Here is a 24956-nt window from a genome sequence, read left to right on the forward strand (position 1 = left end):
TGAGGGAATCCACTTCTTCATCCTGAATGCAAATAGGAGTAGATACTGAACTTAATAGGAGTAATTGCTCTCATTGATGGAGTACTTTCTCTGCGTCAGGTACCGTGCTATGCACTTTGCTTACTTTCCACACTGTAGATTTTTTCATTTTTACTTTGTTTTTAATGAGATTCTCCATCATATAATCCCTGCTGTCTTGGACTCACAGGCAGGTAACTCGGACAATAACATACAAAGAGCATCCTCTTGCACGTAGTAGGCAGTCAATAATTATCTGTTGAAGAAACAAATAAACAGATGGAGGGACTGAATTAACTCTATTCTTGAAAAATAAATTCTGTCTTTCTGAACGTAGCCCCCAAACTTTGCCATTCATATTTCTCAAGGGATATCACATTTAACTGAAGCCTTGATCCATGCACTGGTAAGTAGCTTTTATAGCAAGTTTCTATTTTTAGAGATCCTCTTTCCACAAGTAGAAATGACATAAACCAAGATCATCTCCTTAGTTTATTTTTTTTCTAGAGTCCTTAGCATGCTACATTAACCTGACAAAGCTTAATTTTGTGTTCATTTCACAATACATTTCATGCAGTTCACAGCTGTGATTGGCTTTACACTGACATTGACATTACACGTTTCCATTCAGCCATGTGAAAAGAATAATTCTTAATGGAGTTTGTCTCTGAAAACTGTCCAAGCTTAAATAAGCATGTGAGCAGTTCACTCTATTAAGTGCAGTCTCTCTTTAAAATGCAAGAAGGATTTTTAGCATAGGAGTATAAGGTCCCTGTTTATAGTCCGTTTGCAACCGAACCACTGCCTTTAGGTTTCACATATCCTAAGGAATCCTCTTTTACAAAATTTCATTCAAGTATACTATTTTATTGAACATTCCAGGCTGAGTTTAGGGGCAAGGCTGACCTTCAGCTCTAACATCCCCAGATAAATCTTCCATGGGCCCAAGGCTTTCCCAGGACTATTCTCTTTTACAACGAACATTCAGCACTAAAGCCACAGAGCAGAGCTATTTGGCATTTTCCAGTGAAGTGCAAGAAATTAAATAAGTTATGTTTTTATTGCTAAGTATAGAATCAAGCACAGTCACTTTGTGAAACAGAAGGAAAAGGTATACACAGGATGTGGCCTCTCCTCAAGGGGGGGCCAGGGTTCAAATGCACAGAAAATGTCACCTGGTCACCACCCATCGGGTAGCACTTTAAGATGATGTGTTGAGTATTCTAGAGTCTGAGGAGTCAGACCTCTCGTCGTAGTCGTCCTCGGTGTAAATGGACTGCTTTGACACGATGGGACACCCATCGTCAGGGATGGGGATCCGAGGGTCTTCGGGGACGCGGGCGGGGAGGACAGGTGAGCTTCTGAAGACGCTGGTAGAGTTAGTGGGGAAAGGGCTGACGTACTGGGACCTCAGCTGGTACTGTTGCTGCAACGTCATGGTGTTCCACAGGGTGACATCGTTGGGCAGAAAGGGGCTCGACTGGTTTCTCGCCAAAGTATTCCTCAGCATCAGAGGGTACCGGGGGGGCTGGGGGAACGGGTGCTGCAGGGGCATGGCCAGGGGGTTGGGGACCACGTTACTGGAGTCGGCGGAAAACCTCAACGTGTCTGGGACTCTGAAGGCCGAGCCCACGGACCATTTGGAAGAGGAGATGGGGTAGGAGCTCAAGGTGTGTTCGAAGATGTGCCCGTTGGAGGGCAGCACCAGGCCCTCGGGCTCTGCCGCAGTTCGGTCCGCGGCCAAGCTGGAGGAGCGGCTGGACAGCAGGACCTCCACGGCGCTCACCAGGTCGCCCCCGCAGCCCTTCAGGATCAGCTCCAGCACCGTGGGCTTCTGGTTGGGGAATATTTTTTTTAACACTTCCAGGGGCGGTCTGTTGGCTTTCAAGCTGAAGGGCAGAGACACGGTCCCCGAGGGGCCCTCGATCAGGAGGTGATTCTGCTCCCCGGGGTACTTGGGGCTCTCGGGTCGGCTCTCGGAGCTGCCTCCGTTCTTCTGGACCGCGTACCCCCCTTCGTCCACCGACACTATCTCGGGGCTCTCCGGCGTGAAGTAGCCCTTACTTTTGGCCACGTCCGGGGAGCTCCTCTGGTCCGTGTCTTTGTCGCTGAAGGTCTCAGTGGTGTCCGCTGTGCTGTTGTCCCCGAGTCGTTCTTCAGTCAAATCTGAAAAGCAGAGAACAGCTGGGTTAATCCTTTCCTGGTGTGTGTAAAGGGGAACAGATGTGCTCAGGAGAGGGTCCTACATGGGCTTTCTGGAAGGGGAACTGCTTCCCTGTGGGTTATGACATACTGCAAGCCTTAAAAATATCCAAACTGTGTCACTGGCAAATGGGGAAAAAATACCTGAAAATAAAGATCTAGAAATCGGAGTGATTTCTCAGAATGGTGTGTGCAGGAAAGCTTGCCTTCAACACAGAACGGAAACACGATACCTACAACCACAGATGTGGCTGTCTAGCACTAACAATCTAAATAGGGGCCAGGCTGGGGATAAGCACCATCAGGGAAGAACAGGAAAATGAACTCAAGCTTGTCTTCTGGCCCCTCTTCTGCAAATGAGGTGGCCAGTGTCATTCAAGGACGTTAACAGCTGGTGCACGACGCATATACCCACGGGAAATTTTAATATTTTAAATCCATTTTCCCATAGGCAGATTTTGTGTCAAATGTCTTGTGAACTAGTCGTATGTTTCATCAGGATACCATGTACAATAGCTAGTCGATATGATTGCCAGAGTGAAACGGGCAGCCTCTATACATTGAAATTTTTCTTAAAAGCCCACTCGAGGTCCTGGCAGACTTGGTTGCCTGTAACCCGCACTAGAGGGCAAGCAAAACCAGCTGTGAAATCTGGATGTGGGACAGGCTGCGGAGAGAAAGAAGGAAATGGCTGGAGGAGGCTTGTGAAACTGTCAGGGAGCAAGGGCCATCAGTGAAGCAGTGCGTCCGTAACTCTAGGGCCCGGGCTGCAAGAAGCAGACAGGTTTTCATGAACTGTTTCATTAGTAAAGTTCATGGAGAGAACTGCAAGATACCTTCCTGAACTATATTAAAAGAAGAGAGAGACAAAACAAAAAGCTTCCCAAATAAAGCAGAGATTTGCTGTGAAGTAAACCAGTTGCAAATTTAACATTTTGACCTAACACATCACCCCCCTCCCCACAAGGGCTAGTATTACGGTGTTAAACAGGCAGAAAGGAAGGAAGGAAGGAAGAAGTAAATAAGTAAGACTGGTCTGCTTGCAGAAGTAGGTTCTAAGAGACCTTAATAATAAAGAAACATATTCTTTATTAACAAGCTATATGCGAGTGGATTTTTATCCACTGCCCTGCCTGAATAGCCTCACTGTCGCCTTCCCTGTGGGCACACCTGATTATGTGTAGATAGCCAGCTGGTGAAATTTCATCAAAGCAGCTTCTAAAATCCATCTCCTCCTATTTGTTGTTGTTTATTTTAAAACCCTTAAACAGGGACTTCCCTGGTGGCGCAGTGGTTAAGAATCCACCTGCCAGTGCAGGGGACATGGGTTCGATCCCTGGTCCAGGAAGATCCCACATGCTGCGGAGCAACTAAGCCCGTGAGCCACAACTACTGAGCCCGCACACCTACAGCCCGTGCTCCGCAACACGAGAAGCCACCACAATGAGAAGCCCCCGCAATGAGAAGCCCGCGCACCACAACGAAGACCCAACACAGCCAGAAATAAAGAAAATAAATTTATTTTTAAAAATAAATAAAAAGCCTTAAACAAAGGCCCATTTATGAGCATTCTTCTAATATGCGATGTACCTTAATTATAATTGAAAAACAAAACTTTGATTCTTCACAAAGCAATAAATATGTCCTAGGCATAAATAAATACTTTAAGAAATTCTTAAACTATATCAGTGAAGCTTTCAGTTATAAATCTGATACAAATTCGTAGTTGTCCCAAATTTGCATTTTACATACACTGCTTCTTTTTCCAGTACAAAATATCAAGTGTCCATGTGGGGATCATTTGCAGCCCATACACATGAAGCCATTTTTGCTTTGTGTAACAACTCTGGGATATGCACAAAACACCTATTTTTGCAAGAGAAATGTGACATATCCTCTCCTGCAACTTCCTAGGACTGGAATCCCAGTTTCACCCACTGAGTTAATGTGGTATTTGTCCTTGATCCCAACAAGAAAAACAGCAACAAAAAAGCTTCCATAACTTCATATTCTAATCAGCTAGACCTGCCTACATTTTCCTGACTCAGGACCCCGCGCCTGCCTCTTGGTGTTACTCTATCGTTAAACACTTGACGATAAGCGGACAGTGACAGTATGTTAACTCAGCACTGATCTCAACACACAACTGGATCTTGGCCCCTGCTCAGTGGAGCTTGGGGAAACAAGTCAAATACTCTCCTGGGGAAAATATGGACATAAAATAATGTTTTAAGTACTGTACTCCTCTAAACAATTTTCTTATTTCTTTAGCTTTCATTATCTATTATTGTCAGTATCAAGTACTTGTATTGCTGTAACCTGCAAGACACTGAGGAAAACAGAATAAAGGGTGGAAAATACCAGGAGGTATAAGACTGGCCCCTAACTCGTGAAATTTATTACCAAGTTGGGAAAATAAGACGCATGTGCAAGGGGGGAAGCAAACACAACCAGGCAGAATTTGCTAAGCAGCAAATATGCACACGTGGAACACAAATGTTCATAGCAGCATTATCCACAAGAGCCAAAGAGTGGAAGCAACCAAGTGTCCATAAAAGATGGATGAATGGATAAACAACATGTGGTCCATTCATATAATGGAATATTATTCAGCCTCAAAAAGGAATGAAGTTCTCACACATGCTACAATGTGGATGAATCACGCTAAGTGAAGTAAGACAGACACAAAAGGACAAATATTCTATGATTCCACTTATATAACGTACCTAGAATAGGCAAACTCATAGTGACAGAAAGTAAAATGGTATTACCAGGGGCTAGGGCAGTGGGTAAGGGGGACTTACTGTCTAATGGGTACTGAGTTTCAGTTAGGGATGATGAAAAAGTTCTGAAAATGGAAAGTGGTGATGGCCACACAACATTGTGAAAATACTTAAAGCTACTATATTGTGTCCCTAAGAAAAGGTTAAAATAGTAAAGTTTATGTTATGTATATTTTACCACAATGAAAAAGTGAAAGAAATATGATACACAGTATCATAGCAATACAGGGGATGGTGGGTTGTTGTTTTTTTTTTTTTTTTTTTAAAGCAAGGAACAACTGGTTTTTCTAGGAAACAAAAAGGTATGTAAGTACAGATAAAAAGCTCTGATTGTGATATTTTTAAAAGAAATGTGTGAACCTAAAAATACCTTCCCATTTTAAAAGGTAACTTTTCCCCACTCTGGATGACCTGCAAACACCAAAGACATTTGGGGAAAATGCTTCGAGCTCTATTACCAAGTTTAGTCTTCCACAGAATGCTTTAGACGCCAGAAGAAAGTGATTCAAAGGGCAGAAGTTTAGCCAAAAGGGAACTAAGAAATGATGTTCCGGCTAATCTCACATATCTACCATTATGAAAATGTAGTATTTTTTTCAAGATGGTAAAGGACATACTGTCCCAATCAACTGGATATTGGACGGCAGGACTATAAATCAGACAATACAAAATTTAACTTTTGAACCTATTTTCCTGATCTGCAGAACAGGCCACAGTAGAATCTTCTATGACTGGCAGCTTGTTCACCAATTGTGAACCCCTAGACTGCATGAGGCCTCTTTCATATTTTCTTGTGCTACCCTTTGCACCTGCCACTGTGACATCCCCAGTGCAGCCAGAGCTTCTGGTGACTTCTCAAAAGAGTGTAGTGGATTGTGCTGATTCATCCACACTTTCTCTCTGCAGATTTCTGGGCTGATGAGCCTCTCCGAAGGGGTGGGCAGGCTATGGCCAAAAAGTGAGAAAATCTAACCGGATGTCACAGGAATCAAATCTACAATTTCAGAACATTCCAACCAACTGAGTTCAGCACTGTTTATACTGTACTCAAAGGGGAGACAGAAGCCATTGAATGAAGCAGTGAGTGGGACACACTCATGGTGTCCACACACCTGAGCAACGCATAACGTCCTGCTAAGGGGTGCCGGGTAAGCAGAAACCCAGACAACATCCAAGGCTGTTGGGGATTCAGAACCAGGCAAGGGAAGACTAGCCTTTCACCTTGTACCAAGAATAACTCCTTACCCAGCAATAATTTCTAAAGGTCAGAACATACGAGCCCTGCAAATTTATGGTGTCAAGTACTGGTTGTATTGTTGTGCCTAAACTAGAAGTATTGTAAATTATTGTCATAAATACAGACTTTCACAAGTAATTATAGAGGGTGAGTTTTGGGCCCAGTGATAAAGCGTAATTTAATAACAGGTGTTTCTTTACATCTGTAGATTCTTCCCTAAATGAACTTTACAAATTATTCCTGTTGGTTTAAAACACAAAGGCCTTTCCAGATATAGAAATGTGAAACTGCCAAGTAGCAAAATGAAAAAGGAAATACTCCCCAAATGTTTTAACCTCTTTCTTCTTGAAACTGACACCCTAATTCCTAGAACATTAAAGAGTAAGAATATATTTCAATTGATAATATTTTTACTCCTAGTATATAGGTGCCAAAAGCCAAAAACGACTAGACTAAAAGTAGAAAGAAATCACTCTCGTCTGATATTACAAACCAGTTACTGAAAGTGATATAATCTATTTTTAAAGCTAAACATCTAGATATTTTAAAAATCTTACTGGATGTTCACTCTTCAATTTCGTATTTTTCATGATGTAGAAGCACTCACAGCCATCCCTGAAATAAACTCTTCACAAGGGTAAAGATTTTTTTTTTTGAAAAAGTAGATACTCCATTGAGAAGGACACTTTTTCTATGGAAAACAATGCTACCAACTTCACAATATATCTATGCCATAAGATAGCTACAAGGCTTTAAGGAGACAAAATGAACACGCACAGAAAAGTGACTTCCAATCTAAAACTACAGTTTGCAAATTTTAACTTTCTTCAGTGGATTTTTTTCATATGAAAATGCAGTTTAAAAAAAAAAAAAAGTCCTAAGTATTTATCTGAAAGGTTTTGAGGAAGCCTGCCACATATGCAAAACATTCTGTTCGTGACATGAAGATGAGTATCTTCCTCACTTAGGTGTGGGGGTCTTATCCATTCTTTCTATCTACGAAAATAAAATATAGCATACCTCCAGAATAAGTACACGAAAGCACTGGCATAGAGAGCGCTGCTTCCTAGTGCAAAAGTCACTGGACATTTTTTTTTCCTTTTGAAATCATGTCACGCGTTTTGAAACATGGACTGTCACGCCCTCATCTGTTCACTTGAGCTTTGGGGAACATACCTCTCAATAACTGTTCCCTGATGGGTCGTTTTCAAAGTACACAAATCTTATAGCAATGGCCAGGAAGAGCCCCAGCTGGATGGGGCTTCCAGAAAAGACCCCTGCCCAGTCAGAATTCAAACAGGAGACATGCTTTGTACATTTTCTGTTATCCTTATCTCGCACTAGAAATGCTGAATCCTAAAAAAGTGAATGGGTGAAAACCCAACATACAGCAGGGAATGAACGTCAGTCTAAAATCTTTCCTTTTCCTCCGGGGGCTGGGGGGGTGAGACCTTGTGAAAACTAAAAATACATCGTCATGTTTGCTTTTTTAAAATCATTAATGACACTGGCTTAATAACATATGAAGAAATCAAGATGATTCCTGGGGACCAATATTTTGGGGGACATTGATATAGAAAGGGCTAGACTTAAGGAAGTATGGATTGCAACTGTGGACTTTGTAAATCCTGCAAAAATTTAGTTTTGACCCCTTTCTTGACTCTGAAAGGAACACTTTCCAAGAAGGAGGAGGGAAATTACCTATAAATCTACAAGTGTGTTTGGTAGTTATAAAAATGCAAATGGCTACTTATTCATCCACCTATTTAACAAATATCATTAAATCTTTCACTATGTGCCCATGCACTGTGCTAGGTAAGATTACACAGAGATGATCAAAACATTTGCCTCTTGGCTACTGAGAGGCTTACAGTTTACTAATGAATATTTTGCAAACTTCCCAAGTTACCTGTGCAGTGAGTTGTATTTTATATTGAAACACAGCAAGTAACCCAAAGGCCAGCAGCTGGGCAGACTGCTGTATTCATGGGAGGGAATGTTGCCATAAACATTCACATATAAAGACTATGAATGGAACATCTACTGAACTAAACAAGTGATACTTAGCAGGGAAAACAAGCAGAACACTGATCCCAGCTTTGTAAAATTTAAGTCTGCCCAGTCACTGCAATCAAAAGAGATGAGAGATTCGGTAGAAAACCGATGTTCTGATTGTTACGTTTTCCATAATATTGTTATTCAGTAGTTGATTGTGCTTATTTTTTATAGCTGTTTAACTGTATAATAAAATGCAAAAAACAAAAAACAAAAAACCACCTAGTTATGTTTTAGTTTCCCCTTAGTTTCTTCAGAGAACAGTAGTTTGCAGTGACTCACTAAAGCCATGGGGGACTCTTGGGGGTGATGTGACAGGATCCCAAGGTGATGGGCCCGCGATGACCAGTGTTCCACCACTCAGGCCCCAACCTCTGCCACCAGCGCCCATGTAAACCCCAGTGCAAGGCCCACTGTGCCACCAGAGTCACATCACACTAGACATGGGGGTCCAGGGACCCGAGTGACTAATGGCTGAGGGGCCGCAACAGGTTAAAAAGCTAAAGAAAGGAGGAAAGCTGCAGAAACGGAAGAGGCAAAGAAAGGGAAAGGACAGGCAGGCAGGCACGTAGGTTTTCACTGGGTTCTGCCTGCCTTTCTGTCAGGAAGAAGTCCAACATTTCCAGAAAGGGTCTCCAAGTCCTCCAGGGACGTTGATTTACGAAGATTTACTCCCTTTCCCTCTGTAAAGCTGTTAGCTGAAAGTGCCGACTGGCTGCAGCAAAGAATTTCTCATCAATGCTCTTTGATTGTATTTTGCAAACAAAATGCCTGTTGCTTGGTAACATTTCACTTGAGCCTGACCTTCCCCGAAAGTTATTGCTATCAGATTCGATTTACACTGTCCTTCTGTGATTACTGTAATCTTTTAAACCCGGGAGTTCATCCATCAGGGAAAAGAAGAGTTGGTTGTGTAAATCGAGAGCACGGCTATCCGCCAGATTTATAACCCAGAGGGGTGTGTTAGGTGGGGGGAGGTTCTGTCCTGGATGGCAGCGGAACTCTGTGGTTCCTAGACGTGGAAAACGCTCCCATTTTCCCGTTCACCCTGAGCTCAGATCCGCAAGATGGACACCAGCGCCTCTCCGCGCCGGCCGGGGGCGGCTCGGGCTCCACAGGGAGAAAGAGGCTGGGAGACCCGCCAGAGCTACGCCCACCCCGAGGGGCGCCCCGAGGACTTCAGGGCTGGGCCCGCCCCGGAGGCCTAGAGTTGCCAGATAAAATAGCAGGATGCCCAGTTAAACCTGCGCTTAGCAAAAATCACAATGTTTCAGTACAAGTGTGCCCCATGCAATATTTGATATCCCTTTTTCTGTGTTTATTTGCAGGTTTTTTGCTAAATCTGGCAACCAACCGAAGCAGGCGGGGTCTAACCCAGCCCGCGGGGCTGAGCGCGAGTGGAAGGAGCCGCCGCCGTAGCGGCGGTGCCGCGAGGATTGGGTGCAAGGGGACAGTGGTCCAGGGCGGCCGCAGGGGAGCCGCGAGCGCGCGGCTGCCACCGCACGGGCTTCTCCCGCCGTCCCATCCATCCCTGACCCGGCCCGGGGTCCCTGAGCCGCCGCCCCGCACTTCCACTCGCTGCGATCTCGGCTGCGCCGGGGGCCCAAGGAGCCGGTCGGCAACTCGGCAACTCGCTGGGCGCCGGTGGGAAAGGCCCGGAGCTGTGAGCAGCCCTGCGTCCGCCCTCCAGAGCCAGCCCGGGGGTAAGGTTTAGGAGGAGCCCAGTACGGTCTCGCTTCTTCCTTTTCGTTTGGTTGGTTTTTGATTTTTAAAATGCAACTCTGAGTCAGGCCCCTCGGCCCAAATCAAAGCCTCTGAAATACCCAGACCCTGTTTTAAATTTCGTAGCTACCCTTCATGAGTGACTCTGAGGTCTCTCCCACTTTTCCTTTGCTTCAGCCTCTAGTCGCAGAGAATTTCCCATCCTGGCCTGGACCGGTACTCTGGCAACACTCATTATCCATGCAGGTGCGTGTCTCTTTTTTAAAAAATTAAAGTAAAATTTAAAATTAGGAAGCTGACCAGACAGGACCTCATCAAGCTGGAGCTGAAAAGCCCGGAGCAAGCATAAAGATGCTAGGAGGTGCCGGACAGGAGGTAAAATCAAATAAAGGCAGTTTTCCAAAATCTCCCAACTTCCCTTCCTATAGGTCTCTTGTTCTCTCCATTTCAGGAGAAATAAACAAGAAAGGAGACGCTACTTTCCTAGTTAATCCTGCTCTCTTACTCCTAATCAAATATGATGTTTTAGATTTCTTTTCCTTTAAGAAATTTTTAAACAACTTGTTTACGTATTTATTTTGATGGCAGATGTAAACCTAGGAAGAATCTGTAGCCACAGCCCTTTCCTCTGGCAGCCTGAGGAGACCCAGGCCACTCTCCTGGAGGAAGAGTAGGGTGTGGGGGAGGGAGCCAAACAGAGGAATGTAACTTCAGCCTCTCACCTTGGTCGTGACCCCTAACTTTCCTCAGCTCTACAGCCCAGGTCCTGAAAGGCTGGCTTGGCTGGTTGAGGCTGCTGACTCAGATACTCTTAAGAGCTGAAAGGTGTTCAGGCTTCCCAAGGTATTTTCCTGACGGGAAGGAGGGGGGAGTGAAGAGGAAATGAAAGAGAAACGAATCAATAGGATAGATTTAAAGGAGCTTAGACTAGAATTTGGGGCTCAATCAAAATCTAATAATTCCAGGCCAGTCGTAGATGATAATCTAGGAGCAGGGGAAATGTACACCCAAAACGGGGGGGGGGGGGGGGAAAGCTTTAATCCATTGCTAGAGTAACCTGATAATATGAAAATTCTCCTTACAACCACCTCCACATTAAAAGGGATGTTAAACATGATACACCGTTAGATAAAACAATCCCTGTTCCTTTAAAGAATCGGAAGCAGAATTTGGGAAAGAAATTTCTTCCACCTACAAAACTGAGTCTTGGTATGATGTTGCTCCCTGAACTGGGTGTTTTTTCCTCCAGCGGTGCCCAGCAAACATTCCCTTCTCTAGGGCGTGTACTTTTCACAAGGATTTCTGGAGAGGGGGAAAGACTCTGTGTGTTTGTGCACTTGGATTTGGAGCCAACAAAAAAAGCAAATGTCTCCACAGCTATGTACTAAAGAGACCAACCATGTTTTTGACACTGAAATCACAAAGAAACAAATCTCCATAAATCACCTGCAGATATTTAGAGATTCCTAATGGTCTGTGAACTTACTGTACATGTAACTTACTACCATTCAAACAGAGCTTCATTTACTTCTCTACGTAGTGAGCTACTTGCCCAGGACCATATCTGACAAGCTTCTCAATATGCATGGTATGTTACATACAAATACGTCATAAGAACAACTGCCAAAAAGGAAAAATACATACAGTCCCATCCAGGCAGTTTTCCCTAACGTAAAACCCAAATGGGCTTTCTCTGTACAAAGCATTGCATAGAACTGATCCACTTGTATACTTGCCTTCCTAATGGAAAACAATTATCTATTCCTTTCCTGCCCTCTCTCGCCAACATCGGATTGGTGACTGGCTTTTTGTTGGTGTTGAATGGAATTATAGGGTCGAACCAATTGAAAGAAGAAAACAAAAGTTACATAAATAAATGTGCAAGGTATGCATTAGGACCTGAGCATTTGATCCCCGATAGCTTAGTCCCCCAAAGCCATCACTCTGACCTTTTCTAGTGGTAAATCCTATTCTCCTTTGCAATTACTTGTTTTCATTTTGAAAGGCTCAGGTCATCCCAGAATACTTAGTTCTGAGTAAAAGAGAGAGCACCAGGTCTGGTTTGTCCAGTTGCAGTCTCCCTCTCCTATTCTCCCCAAGCATGTGTCCTTCTGCTACTGCGGCCGCTGCTTGGCCTTTCTGCCTGCCCCTCACTCCCCGCCTCCCAGGGTTGTTTTTGGTTTTGTGACTCTTTAGAAACCATGAACTCTGGCTATCCCAAAGAACGGTTAGAACAGCACACAATGTGCAAAGAATCCCCTCTTGGACAGGGACCCCAGAACCCAAAGCACTATTACAAGGGTGCTGCTGGGCAGGTGGCCACTGCAAGATGCTACCACTGTCACAAACTCAAAACTCCTGCCCTAGTGTTGGGGGAAATGGAGACAGAGAAACTGGAAATGGAAAGGTTAAGAAAAGTTACTGGCATGGAGAACTGAGACAAAACTCTCCTAGTTACCTGCTCTAACTTAAAGGAGAAAAACAAAAAGAATGTTCTTTCCCCGCCCCCCTCCTATTCCTCTGTGACAAATATATAAATATGAAGAGATCACACTGACAAAAGAGAGTCAACTGGGAGTGGGCGGACATTTCTCAGGGAAATGCTTATATTCTACCTTGGATTAAACATCCACAAAATCCATGTTCAGTAAACTCACTTCTGCCCTTAAAATACCCAGTTCTGCTCTTCCCATAAGATGTTTTTAGAACTTCAGGTCTGGAGAGCATAACTGAGCAACAGGGCAGCAGGACTGCACCTGCCAGGGTGCCTACCAGCTCACCCCAAACGTTTCCTGGCTCCACACAGCAGTGCAGTGCTCCTGAAAGCCTCTCTCCAAGAGCCAGAGGTACAGTCTTTTTTGGGGTGGGGGGAGACTGGGGGTAGGCAGAAGCTCTACCATTAGTTCCACCCACAGGAGGGCTTTGGGCCTTACAGGGCCTTCCATCTCTGAATTCCAGCATACCCCTCAACCCCCTCCCTGAGAAGATGGGCTTTTTTTCCTTTGTACATCTGCCCCAGTGAAAGGGAAAGACCAAACACCTGTCCACAGAATTCTAAGAGCTACAAATCAAAGGAGCCCTTGGGCTGGGCAGGATGGTAAACTGGACGGACATTCTCCAGGAGGAAAGGCTCCACTGGGGCTTGCAAGGCTTTGGAGGCCTGAAGGAGGGAACCGGACGGAAAGGTGAGGGGAGGAATCTGCCCACCTCCAGGGCTCAGGGCAGACCCATGCTCTCTAAAGCACAGCAGAGGAGGAGAGGGCAGAGGAGAGGACAGGAGGAGGCCCAGGCCCACCTAGAACTGGGGAAAGCACTCTCCAAGGCTGGCCTTCCTCACTGTAGGTCAAATTTTGTTTGCTCCTTTAAAACCACAGAGACTGCTGAGGGCTGCCTGCGGAATGGTGTTAAAGGACCTGAGCAATTCTGCAAAAGGAGTTGGTTGACTCTGGGCGCACTAGATTCTGAGTCCCCACTATCAGTTTGGAGGCCTTTCTGGCCCTTGTTTACTATTGCTTATAAATAGGGCTTCTTTCAACAGACTGCAAGAGGCTGGAGACCACAGTAGACTACTAGAAAGGCTTCAGGTTCGTTCAAATTCCCCGGGGGCCGAGAAAAACACCCAGAGTCATCCAAGCCTTGGGCCTTGGCTCCTTCCTTGCACCTACCCATCCCAACCTCCAAATGCGAGGCCCTCTAAAGCCCGCGGCAAGAAAGCCCGGACGCACGGTGGTGTGTGTGCCCATGTAGATTTTAATTTGGTCCTGTCTCGACCTCTTTATTTACCCGTTCCCCTTTAACCTGGGAAAGGCACTTGGCGAGCCCGAGGCGCCTTTCCCGTGGGCGCCTCGGTTCACCTCCTACCTCGCCGGGTCCAGACCGAAGATGGCTTCTGCCGAGAGAGTAAGGTCCGGCTCGGCTGGAGTTGGGGCGTAAGGCCGGGCCGGGCCATCTTCCCAAAAACTCGCCTCCGAGCCTCCCAGCCAAAGCCGCAATAGCCGCTTCGAAGTGTTTTCGCCCACGCGCGGGGCCCGGCCCGGCACCACAGCTGCTCTTACCTGGCTTGGCGAGCTGCGCCTGCAGCGCCCCAGGCTGGGGCTCGGCGGCCCAGCGCAGCGCGGCGGCAGCAGCCAGCTCCACAGCGGGGCGCGGCGGCGGCGGTGGCTGAGACGGCTGCGAGGTCGGCGGCGGCGGGGCAGAGGTGGCGTCTCCCGGCGGCGGGGGTCCCGGCAGGGCGCGCAGCGAGTCGGGGATGAGGCTCTCGAGGCTCTCGTTGGCCTGCTGCCTGCGCAGCGCTACCTGCGCCGCCATGACCCGCTGCCGCTCGATGATAAGGATGCACTTCTCACAGGTGCAGTCTTTGAAGCGGCAGTAGCGTTTGTGGCCCTTGAGCCAGGACAGCACGCCGTGGTTGCGGCAGCGCGCGCACTTGGGCGTGCGCTGCAAGGGCGCCCGCGGCGGCTGCGACACCGGGCCGCCCATGTACAGGTAGGGAGAGCCGTAGCCGTTCATGCCCCGGGCTCCCGGAAGAGCTGGCGGGCTGGCGGCGGGAGCGAGTCAGGGGGCGCTGGACGACGTGGCTGGGAGGCCCGCTCAGGGGCGGCCTCCGCGCGACGCAGTCTTTGGTCCAGCAGTCCCCGCGGCCGCGTGCGCTCCGGGGTGGCCGGAGGGGCTGCAGCCGTGTTTACGGCTCCCGCGGCGCTCACAGCGTCAGCCTCCCGACTGGCGCTCCACTAATCTCAGGCCGGTCGCGTCTCCGCCTGCCACTGCTTTGGCCGGCACGTCCTCCCTCGCCGAGGCGCTGCGGCGGCTGCCAGGAGCCGGCGAGAGCTCTGATTAAGGTCTGAGCCAGCTTGTCTGCAGCTCCCGCGCGCGCAGGCCGGGCCCGGCACTTCCTCCGCCGCCCTCCCCCCACTCCTCCTCCCTCCCACCGCCACCCCCACCTTCGAGGTCCAGGTCTCCTTGCACTCCCCACCCCACTCCACGCCTGCCTCCTTCCTTCCCGCTCGCGCCCTTCGAGTCCCTGCACTTCACCTTCCTCGCCATCCGCCGTCGGGCCACTCTCACGGGGGCGCTCAAGGCCCCCTCCTCCAAGCTCTCTGCGCTTCCCCTGCCCGCGGCGGGCGGGACTGCGGCGCTCCGGGACGCGGCGGTGCACGCGGGGCGGGGAAGGGAGGACCAGCGCGGGTGAGGGTGGAGGTGCCCTTCGCTCTCTTGCCCTCCCTCCAGGCCTGATTTAGCGGCACCAAGCCCAAGGCCGCTTTCATTTCCACACTTGGCCACAGAAACACGGCTCCGCGAGAATCGGAGCCTACCAGAGCCTTGCGGGTGCACTCGGTTCCCGGAGTGAGCCGAGAGGGTTTTAAGTTGGGGGGAGCCAGGCCCCGCGGCCACTGGCGGGAGGAGTTGGGGGCAGGGCATTGGAATTCGTTCGAGAAATGTTGGCTTTCTTTATTTCCTTTTGCAACATTTTTTTTCTTTTGCTGCTGTAGAAGAAAATGAATGATTTTGAAAACCTGCTGGCCCAAGGATGACGACCCATTTTGCAGCCTATTTCAAAGGAAAAAACTGTCCTCTCTCTCTGGTGCAGAGTTTATTTCTCTACCCTCCTCCCCACGTTTTAATTTTTAAAAGTCTCTGTCCTGAAAAGCCGGGAAGAGCTCTTATGGGCGATTTGCTTAAGCACTGGGTCTAAACTTTAAGAGAGCGGACGCAGGAACGACGCTAGCGCCCCCAAAGTTACCGCATATGACCTCCCCCCTGCCCAACGGCATTTGAGCGATTAAACGTCTCGCGTCCCCCAATTCAAATGCCCACGGTCTCAGTAATCTAGTTATGGCAAGGGATGGGGCCACACACACCCCCAGTGTCTTTGGGTAGGGGTGGGGGAGAGCCCTTGCACAAGATGACTGCATAAAACTTTGTTTAAACAGTTGTTTGCGTGTTTCTAGTCCCCTAAGAGTACCGATTTGGCCTAAGGCAGACTACCACCACAAATGCACGGAGTCTCCCCCGCAATGCAAGAAAAGAAAAATAAAAAGCAGGTGGTTACAGCGACGCAGGGTAGCACAATGGCTCAGTGCGAAGGGGGTAGAATGCAGTCCCGGAGCCGTCTGTTGGCAAGCTCCAGACAGCGCACTCTGAACTCAGCTCTTGGCGGTCTGGGCGAATGGAATGCGAAACCGGAGCGTAGACGAGTTTGCTGCAATGGCCAACCGTTCGGCGGCACAGCTGCCCTTGTCCTCCCAGCTTTTCTCTGCACTGCCCTAGAAGCAAACAAGCAACCCGAAAACGTCCCACTGTGTTTGCTGTGAATTCAAGTAGCACCAGGCGTTCTAGCAGCCAGCCCTCCGCTTAGAAGGGTGATTCCGGGAGGGGAGCAGGTTAAAAAGGGAACCTGCTTGTGTGTGTTTCCCTTGAAGCCCTTGACTGCCCCCCACCTCCCCCGTTTCAGACCTGCGGACCTAGTAGGGAGCGAGAAGGAAACCCTAGCCCGAGAGGGCTAACGCTGGGAGGCCTGCCTCCAAAGCTGCTTCGGGAACAGACCCCTTAGTCTTGCCCCTAACCCACCGCCTCATGGATCTCTCCTCCCAAACTTCACGCAGAAAACAAACCTTAAAAACACTACAACTGGGAGGAACTTCATAAACTCTCCAAACTGGAGGCCTAGGTGACCTGCAGCCCCGTGGGCCAGAGGCCCTTAAGTGGGGAGTTGACAGCGAGTCACTTCACTTAAGGAGAGACATAGAGAGCCTAGAAAGACACAATCTGGGAACTTTCGCGCTGAAATCTCCAGGTCTCTTGGGAATGCGGGGACCACAGACTTTTTTCAAAGCCAAATTTCTCCCGATTTTCTCCAAATGGTCAGGGAAACCAGGGAGTATAAGGAACTTGGGAGTAAAGAAATTTTTTAAAGGAAAGCAGCAGAGCTCTGCACCAGGTTTGGGGGACATTTCCACTACCAAGGCGACCCACTCTCCTCCCTCAGTCACCTAGCCACCCTATCCCTTTGCCACTCAGGCATTCTTGCATTATTTGGTCCCGGGGCCCCGTTTCACTCCAGTGCACATTGGGGGCTGAGATCTAAATACTCATTTGATATAGCGCAATAATCCTTTTCTCATATTTGATGGGAATGTTTTCCATAACCCAGTATTTGACAACATCTCCCTATAGGGACAGGTTTGTATTTATGTTGGTAAAATGTCCCCTGCCTCAAAGTCTATTGTAACCCAACACCTGACAACCCAGAGTCCCATTTCTGTTTGCAGAAAGGGTTTATTCAAGCACATAATGGGATCCCAGCAGAAAGCCTTTCAGAACAAGGGGCTATGGTAAACTTCACCACATGAACTCCGTTTCCAGGGCTATTAAGCTTTTAATTGGAAAATAGCAGAGGAAATTTCAAGGTGACTATAACGTGTTAGCAGTTAGTGCGGAGAAGAAAAGCCGGAGCGGGGATGAATGTAGAAAGCATATGGTCAGAATCACATTTAGGAGGAGCAGCCTGCTTCTACTAAGTCCCAGCGGCTTGTACACTTATGGGAAAAATCATCAAAGAAACTGGAAAGGGAGGGGGTAGGATTACAAGTAAGTGTAACCTCACTCGACCGGATCCACTCTCATTCTGCTCTGGGTGGGGTGTGTGTGTGTGTGTGTGTGCACGTGTGTGTTCAAACCACAATTAACTGGATAGAATTGTGATACGTATTAACAGCGAAAGGGTGAAAGATAGTGTGCATGTGTGGTTCGCTTTCTCTTGACGCACACACAATATATATATGTATGTACGTATAAGTTGGAGTGCAGGTGCCGGTGCTGAGAAACCGAAGATGTCCTGACTGGACGCTGCTCATGACCGCAATCAACACTTAATCAAAAGGACAGTTTCATATTGTCCCGGATGTATAATACATCAGGAAATTTTCTGCTTTGCTGGACTCTCATGGAGGGGGAGGTCAAGGTTCCTATTCTGCTGTTTAAAACGCGACCACGGTGACACTGGAGGCCGGGGCATGCAGAAAGCCCTTTTACTTATTTTTATTTTTTAGAAAGCCCTTTTAAAGCAGGAAAACGAGCTCCGTCTCTCCACGCATGAATTTTTCAGCTCTTACCCTGTCCGTGCCTCTTCAGCATCACTCATTGGCCAGTTTCACATCCAAAGGGGGGAACAAATGTCTAGCGAGGCGCTGGGGCCACCAGGAATCGATTTTTTGGGGTGATAATAATGCCCTTGTCGTCCACATTTGGGAGAGACTCGTGTGCACCCCCATGGCATCCCCGAAGCCGCTCTCTGGGGCTCAGGACAGAAGGTAGAGACCTTGCGACCGGGGAGTCACTGAACCTGCGTCTGGCGGGCCGGGGGACACAGCTGGTGTGAAGGAATATCCTGGACGGTCACGTCCCCACACCATTTTGGCAGCGGGGCCTAGGCTTTTCGGAGCAAATGGGACCTAAAACGGCCTTCAACCCCGGCGGCCCCCTGCAGACGCGGCTGCTCAGTCGTTCATATTCTAGAACTCTCTCGAGACCTGCAACAGCTCACCCTGGAGGCAGGCACTCCCACGGGTGCAGATTCCGCAGACCTAGACTAGACACAAGGTCGCGCCCGCCCCCATCCTTTCCTGTGGCTGTATGGGTGTCGCTCCCGCACTGCAACATCTGAGGGGCCCCCTGGGCGGCGACCTCCGCCCCGCGCTTTCGAAGGCAGGGACTGGGAAAGGGCGCCCTCGGAGCGCTCCCACTGGGCCAGGGCCGCGGGGGCCCGCAAGCGCCCGGGGATTCCTGGGCCGAGTCGCGCTCACCCCGCCGGGCATGGGGGACTGGAGGCGGCGGCCAGGTCCCTACACGGTTTTAGAAGAGGGTCGCCTGGGCGGCCTGCAGATCCCGTCCACCTTCGGTGCCAAAAAGTAAAACATGTACCCTCCGAGATGAAATGAGAGCAGCGCTGACTTTAAAACAGTTTTAAGGTAATCTTTCCCGTGACTTTAAAAACCAAAAAAGGCCGAGAAAATAATTTCAGGTAATTTAGAGAAACATTCAAGAAACAAGACAGTTTCTTCTGTTCCCCAAAGTGTTTGTTCTGGGGGCGCTGGTGCAGTTCCCCAGGACAAGCCCCCTTTCCGGAACTCTTTTCCGCCTCCCCGCTCCCCTGCAGTCCCGGAAAAAAGCTCTGCTGGGGAGAATGTAGGCGGAGGTGAAGACTTGCAGGGAAGAAGTCCCTTCTCGATTCGACGGGCCCGGGAATGAAGGCGGGAAACGACCAGCGCTGCCCACACCCCAGGGAAAGTTGGGTGCGAACTCCTTGTACCGAGACCAGACCGGCAGGACAGTGCCGCAGCAACGCCGAGGCGCTGCGCGGGCACTCTAAAGCACCCCAACCCGGGGAGCCAGGCCAAGACTCAACTCACTACGCCCAAGCCAGAGCCTCCCGGGCGGGGAGACTTCCGGAGCAGTTAGGCCCCGCCCACTCGGCGCCCCGCCTCCAAACCCTGCTCGCCTCGCTCCGCCCCTTCGCCCGGGACCCTCCCCAGCTGTCCGGGCCGCAGCTTAGAGTTGCTGAAAAGTTTTCAGGCTCTTTTGCGGAGAGTGGGGGAAGGTACTCAACGAACAACTGGTTGACTAAAGGCCGTTCGCGTTTCGTTGAGGGGTAGGGGGGAAAGGCGTCTTCTAAAGGCGAGAATCAAGAGTGGCGACTGAGCTTACCGGCGGCTGGCGCGCAGCACAGGTCTCAGGCCTCCTCCGCGTGCGTATGCGCGGAGGGAGAAAGGAGGACGAGGCCCCGTGCAAGTTGCCGGAGCAAACCTCCCAAAGGGGCGGCGGCGCGCAGGCAGGCAGTGGCGGCCCCAACCGGCGGGGCGGACAGGGCCAAGTCTGGGAGCCGAGGAAAATCCCTTGCCTTCCACGGGCTGTCCTCTGTATTTCTTTGTGACACGAAGCGCGTTCTGTAAAGCGCTTTTAACACCACTTGGTGCCAAGTGTCAGATGCGGTACAGTCTGTGTGTGCACGTGAAGCCAGTTCAGCACTGCGGTTCACGTGAAGCGAGGGGGGGGGGGAGCTCGATTTCTACATGTGGGCGGGAGTTTAATTTCCACGAGGTGCCCGGGAGACGGCAGAGCCGGCTCCCGCCCCTGCCCGGAATGGTGGTTCCGTGCGTGGGCTCTGGGGGGAAGCGAGTGTCACCAAGAGTGCCCTGGGCCCCGCAGGCGGCTTTCCCCGAGACCCTAGTTACGCAGCGCGGGGTCGGCAGCACACTAGTGGGGTGAAGGGGACACCCGAGTGGGCGCAGGTCCCGGGAGCCGCGTCCGCTGGAAGGGGGGAAATCTCGCCCTCACCCGTAGCCACTGCGGGAGTCGCAGGCGGTCTTGGGGGAAAGGCACGCGCTTCGTCTGCCCACAGCTCCACGTCGCGTGGCGGAAGCTTGCCCGGAGTCCGGGAGAAGGCCCGGCGAGCCTGCCTCGGTTTCTCGGCGCCGGACCGACGGCGCCCGCAGGAGACGAGCACTGGGCGCCGGACACGGCCACGCCTGCGCACACGTGTGGTGCGCACTCCACACCGCACACGCTGCGGGTGCCGCCCGCAGGGGGACGCGGCCTTGTTGTTACAGGTGTCCGTTCAAAGGCGCAGAGCTGAGAAACTGATAGCCCCTCAAACGCGGGTGTTAACATTCAGCACACAAGACTTGTTGTCTGTGCTCTTCCTCGTGTTCAGAATTTTAAGTTCCTTACGCAGTCCGCCTGGGCCTGGCCTGCCTGGCGCTCTCCTCCCTAGCGGTCAAGAATAAGCCTCGAGGAGGAAAACCTGAGCGTCGCAGGGCCACTCCACCCCACCAGGCGCGGGAGGAAAGCCGCAGGTCCCTCTTTTACGGGGCCATTCGGCGGAGAAGAGAGAAGCAGCCGAAGCTTCCCTCAACTCCGCCTGGGCCCGTTGCGGTCCTGGGGTCTGTGTCCTCGCGCTGGGGGTAGCCCTGCTTGGGCAGAATCTTCGATAAGAGTCCCCGCGCGGCGGGCGCCCGAATTCAGAACCAAACTCGGCGTCAGGAGAAGCAGTGGACCCTCGGGGCGTAGGAGGCCCACTAAACAAGCCTGGTTCCCAGGGCTCCGACGGCCCGGAGTGGAGCTCCGGGCCGCAGTAGGAGGCCGGGAGGCGCAGGGCCTTCGAAACTGGAGCCCGGGCGCACCAGGGGCCCAGGGGGTGTTCGGTCAGGGCTCTGAGAGCGCACACGCGCGCTTATCCGGGCTCCGCCTGGCTTTCCAGAAACGTAGGAGCACTGAAGGGAGCTGTGCTGGGAGAGGGCGCGCGCACACACACACACACACTTGTTGAAGGGGCGTGCCGAGCTTCTCCATCAAACACACCCGGCAAAATTAGTGTTGGGGTCATCTTGGAACAGTAGGAACTGGAAGACTCCTGGATCCGCAGAAGCCAGGATTATTCAAAGAAATGGAGGCGGCCAGGGCAGTGGGCAGCGAGTGCGCAGATGAGCAAGGAACCTTCATCTCCAAAAAGCCACCATTAACGCCTTGAAGGTGGCGAGTCTGCGGCCCAGACCTTCCCTGCGCGCCCAGCAGCCTCGGGCGTCGCCGTCACAATACCTACCGCTACAGCCGCCCCGAAGGGCACACGGCTGCAGTAGCAGCAGCCTGACAAGTGTGATAAAATGATCTTCCTTAACTAAACTCGTAAAGCACTGGGCAATAAAACTCAATCTTCTGTAAAATCCAATTAAGTCATTATCTGACTGATTGTATCTTTAATTGAAAACAGAAGTGACAGTAAATTTCTGTGATATATCAGGATCAATCGATACCGCTATACGATTCAGCCCCAAGAAGTGATTTATAATGTCAAACCTATATAGGTAACTCCACATTATTCTCTCTAAAACCACTGGTGGATGAAATTAAGAGTAAGTGCATTTAATAAAAAACAAGATGGTCAGGTTATTGATTACAACAGATGGGGGTGAAATCAAATAGATGTTTTCAAAGCACAGAGCGAAGAAAATACAAGTAATTTCTTTTTTCCTGTTTAATACCGCTCATCAAATATACACACAAGAAAATTCAGTCATCAATAACATTTTTATTTCAGGTACAGCTGCAACTACACAGAACAATGAATTTTTTTAGACTAGTTTCATTTCAGGATGGCTTCTGTTACATATGAAGTACACCACTAGCAATTTTTAACAAAAAAGGAACTCAGAAATCTGTAGTAACTTTTAAAGATGTACTTATCTTCAAATCAGATTACAACCTAAGGTTACAAAATAATCTAGATTGCATCCATTTTTTTAATAGTAGAATGTGCATCATAAACTCTTATATTATTCTAGAAACAACACTCAGGAACTCTGCATTACTATAGGGTTACTTTAAATTGTGTTGTTTTCAAACTACCCTTTAGAAAAGGTAGCAATTCTTAAAGTCATTAATTTTTTCTTCTGACTATTTCAGTCACGTTTTGGATTTGAGGGGATGGGGTCAGGGCTAGGCTTTTCTAACAGCAACACAAACACACACACTATTTCTATTTAACCTTCTGCAGATTTCTAAAATAATCACTAACTCTATTCTTTTCTTCTCACCAGTCAGGAACTTGGCTAAATTTATAGTTTAGCACTTTTATTAAAATACTAAAATTCAAAAACATAACTAAGGCACCTAAGATTTCATTTTAAAACTGAAAGTAATTGACACATTTAGATGCAAATGTACTGCTTTACTTGAGTGAATTGTTGTATTTCTTGAAAACTACATGTAAACCAGTGTCATAAAAAAATGAGGGACACTACTATTTAATATTTAACTCCGTGAGCAAAGCACTTAATTGTTGCAGACGGTAGACACAGATACTAAACTATTCCAAATGTGTTCTAGCCTCTGGGCTAAGCTCTAAGGAGTATAAACCAAACATCATCTCAACAGTTAAGTCGGCGTGAGTCAAGGCAAAATGTTAACAACAAACCCTGTGTATAAACGGAATAAACCTGCCACTCCAGGTGAATGGCCAAAGGCATCGGGGGTGCCCGATTATTCGTTGTCCTCGATGACAGGAGTGACCGCAAAGCTGCTGGGCTCCGAGGCAGACTCACATTCGAGCACTCCCTTTGAGCTCTCGTTACTAATAGGAGAGCTGCTGGAGAGGGAAACCAAGCCAGCATCTTGATTGCCGGGTGGCGAGAATACTGGGAAGTAGGGAGAGACAGAGGGAGAAGAGTGCGTTAAAAGTGGCTAGTCTTTCTACATTCACTGTGCAATTAGGTTCCAACAAAGAAAAAGGCGCTCTGCAATTTCTATTCGGAGTTGAAAGTGTTTTCATAGACACTCATTAAAAATCCCCAGTGCTTCTTTAGAATAAAAAATAGTATTTCTGCACAGTATTATCTATTTAATTGAAGAGGCAAGTTAAGTAGCAGAGTTTCAATTTTATGTTCATTAAAAACAAAAAACAGTCTCCCCCCTCTTTGGGGATACTATTTCCACCCTTCACTGAGCCCCTCCCCTTTATGTAAACGATGGTAATAGAACTGAGTCTTGTCAAATGATCCATCTGACAAATTACCCCAAGCAAGACCCCACCCGTGTATTTCCACCATTCGACAGGTAACCCTAGTTTCTCAGTAGCTAGCAAGTGAAAGCGATAGCTTATCAACTTTCCTGTCAGTTCTCTTGGATAGAGGGAAACAAACACTTGGGGGAAGGTCAGCATACATAACTTTTAAAAAGTAAAAAGCAGTAAATGGGAAGGAAACTTAAAAAAAACCAAAAATTAAAAGAAACTGAATTATACAACACTAAAACAGAAGTCAGGTAAAGGTTTTAACAGCAAACCTATAAACATAAAACTCCACTAGGAATCTGACATTAAATATGAAGGATGCAAAAGTAATAATGTGTTGAACAATTTTTGCAACCTTACAAGCCACAGTAGATACAAAATTTAAGCAAAAGGGTCTCTGACCTTCTTAACCTTAGCTGAGTTTAGATCCACCCCCAGAACTCCCTTCCTGCCTAGTGTGAATGTAATTAAGGGGAAGCTGCAGTGGTAATTTCTCTCCTCATTAACTTCCTGATTGGTTTCAGCCTCAGGATTCTGCAGGGCAGTAGTTTGTCACCAATTCCAAATGGCCAATCGTTAATACTAATGTTTGTGTAACTAACTGCCAGCATCTGCCACGGCTTCTTGTACAACAATAATGGTGAAAGGGTACATTAGTGCTCCTGTGTTAATTCAGCTTGTGTTCATCAATAGGGAAATCTATGATGTAATTAGCAAAATGCATTGGGAGCTGAGTGCTGAAGTCATTTGTAGAGAACTAAATCATAGTAGAAGCTGTACTGGGTCCTGATGTGTTTGCCATCAATACTTATTATGTTTGGAATTTAATAAGGTATATTACCATGCTGAAAAGAGACCTTTTTACAAGAGAACACTATTTACGCTTGTTATGGGTTTCGAGGTTTGCTGCAGCTAGTGGAACCACACAGAAATAAAAGAACAGAGCTGGGATTTAAGAAGCGGATCTTTAACCACTCCACTGGACCAAATTATCTGAGAAAGCCCCGTTCTTCTAATGTGACATAATGGACAGACAGACAGTCAGACAGATGGATAGTTTGGGATAGCTACCTCAATATCCAGTTAGGAAAGGAATGTTCTGAAAACTTAGTAAGTTAATAAATTTGAAAAAAGTGTAGGTGATTTCCTGACAAGCAATTTACTTTTGATATTGGTAGTATTTGTTTAGATTTAGTAAGTTAAAAAGAGTACTGATTTGAACCTAGGAAACCTGAAGCTTTCATTTTCTCACTGTTCATTAAGGCTTCTTACTAAATTTGAATTGTTATATGGATTTAAATTTCCCTGCAAATCTAAGATAATTTGTGAATTGTGTTACATGCCCAGGGATGTTGTATCTAAACAGACAGCAGACTTT

The 24956-nt window shown here is 48.4% G+C and overlaps 2 protein-coding genes across 5 annotated transcripts in view; both read right to left on the minus strand.

The window, feature by feature from the left end:
- Positions 1 to 223: 223 nt before the first annotated feature.
- DMRT3 (doublesex and mab-3 related transcription factor 3) lies at positions 224 to 14869 on the minus strand. 3 transcript variants are annotated; one of them, XM_059926454.1, is made up of 3 exons: positions 14073 to 14869; positions 1194 to 2184; positions 224 to 274 (listed from the first exon to the last, which is right to left on the minus strand). In XM_059926454.1, the coding sequence occupies exons 1-2, from the start codon at positions 14524 to 14526 to the stop codon at positions 1220 to 1222; spliced, it is 1419 nt and encodes a 472-aa protein (XP_059782437.1). In that variant the 5' UTR covers positions 14527 to 14869; the 3' UTR covers positions 224 to 274; positions 1194 to 1219. The 3 variants fall into 3 exon arrangements, 2 of the variants coding, with proteins under 2 accessions (XP_059782437.1, XP_059782436.1); XR_009503867.1 differs by having other exon boundaries at positions 240 to 274; positions 925 to 2184; XM_059926453.1 differs by lacking the exon at positions 224 to 274 and having other exon boundaries at positions 520 to 2184.
- Positions 14870 to 22955: 8086 nt separating this feature from the next.
- The window catches only part of DMRT1 (doublesex and mab-3 related transcription factor 1), a 104047-nt gene continuing 102046 nt past the window's right edge, over positions 22956 to 24956 (minus strand). For both annotated transcript variants that reach the window (XM_059926455.1, XM_059926456.1), the window contains exon 5: positions 22956 to 23204. In XM_059926455.1, the coding sequence (XP_059782438.1) occupies positions 23050 to 23204 (155 nt within the window). In that variant the 3' untranslated portion in view covers positions 22956 to 23049. The remainder of the gene's footprint in view (positions 23205 to 24956) is intronic.

Source organism: Balaenoptera ricei, chromosome 6 (assembly GCF_028023285.1).
Source record: "Balaenoptera ricei isolate mBalRic1 chromosome 6, mBalRic1.hap2, whole genome shotgun sequence".
Lineage (NCBI taxonomy): Eukaryota > Metazoa > Chordata > Mammalia > Artiodactyla > Balaenopteridae > Balaenoptera > Balaenoptera ricei.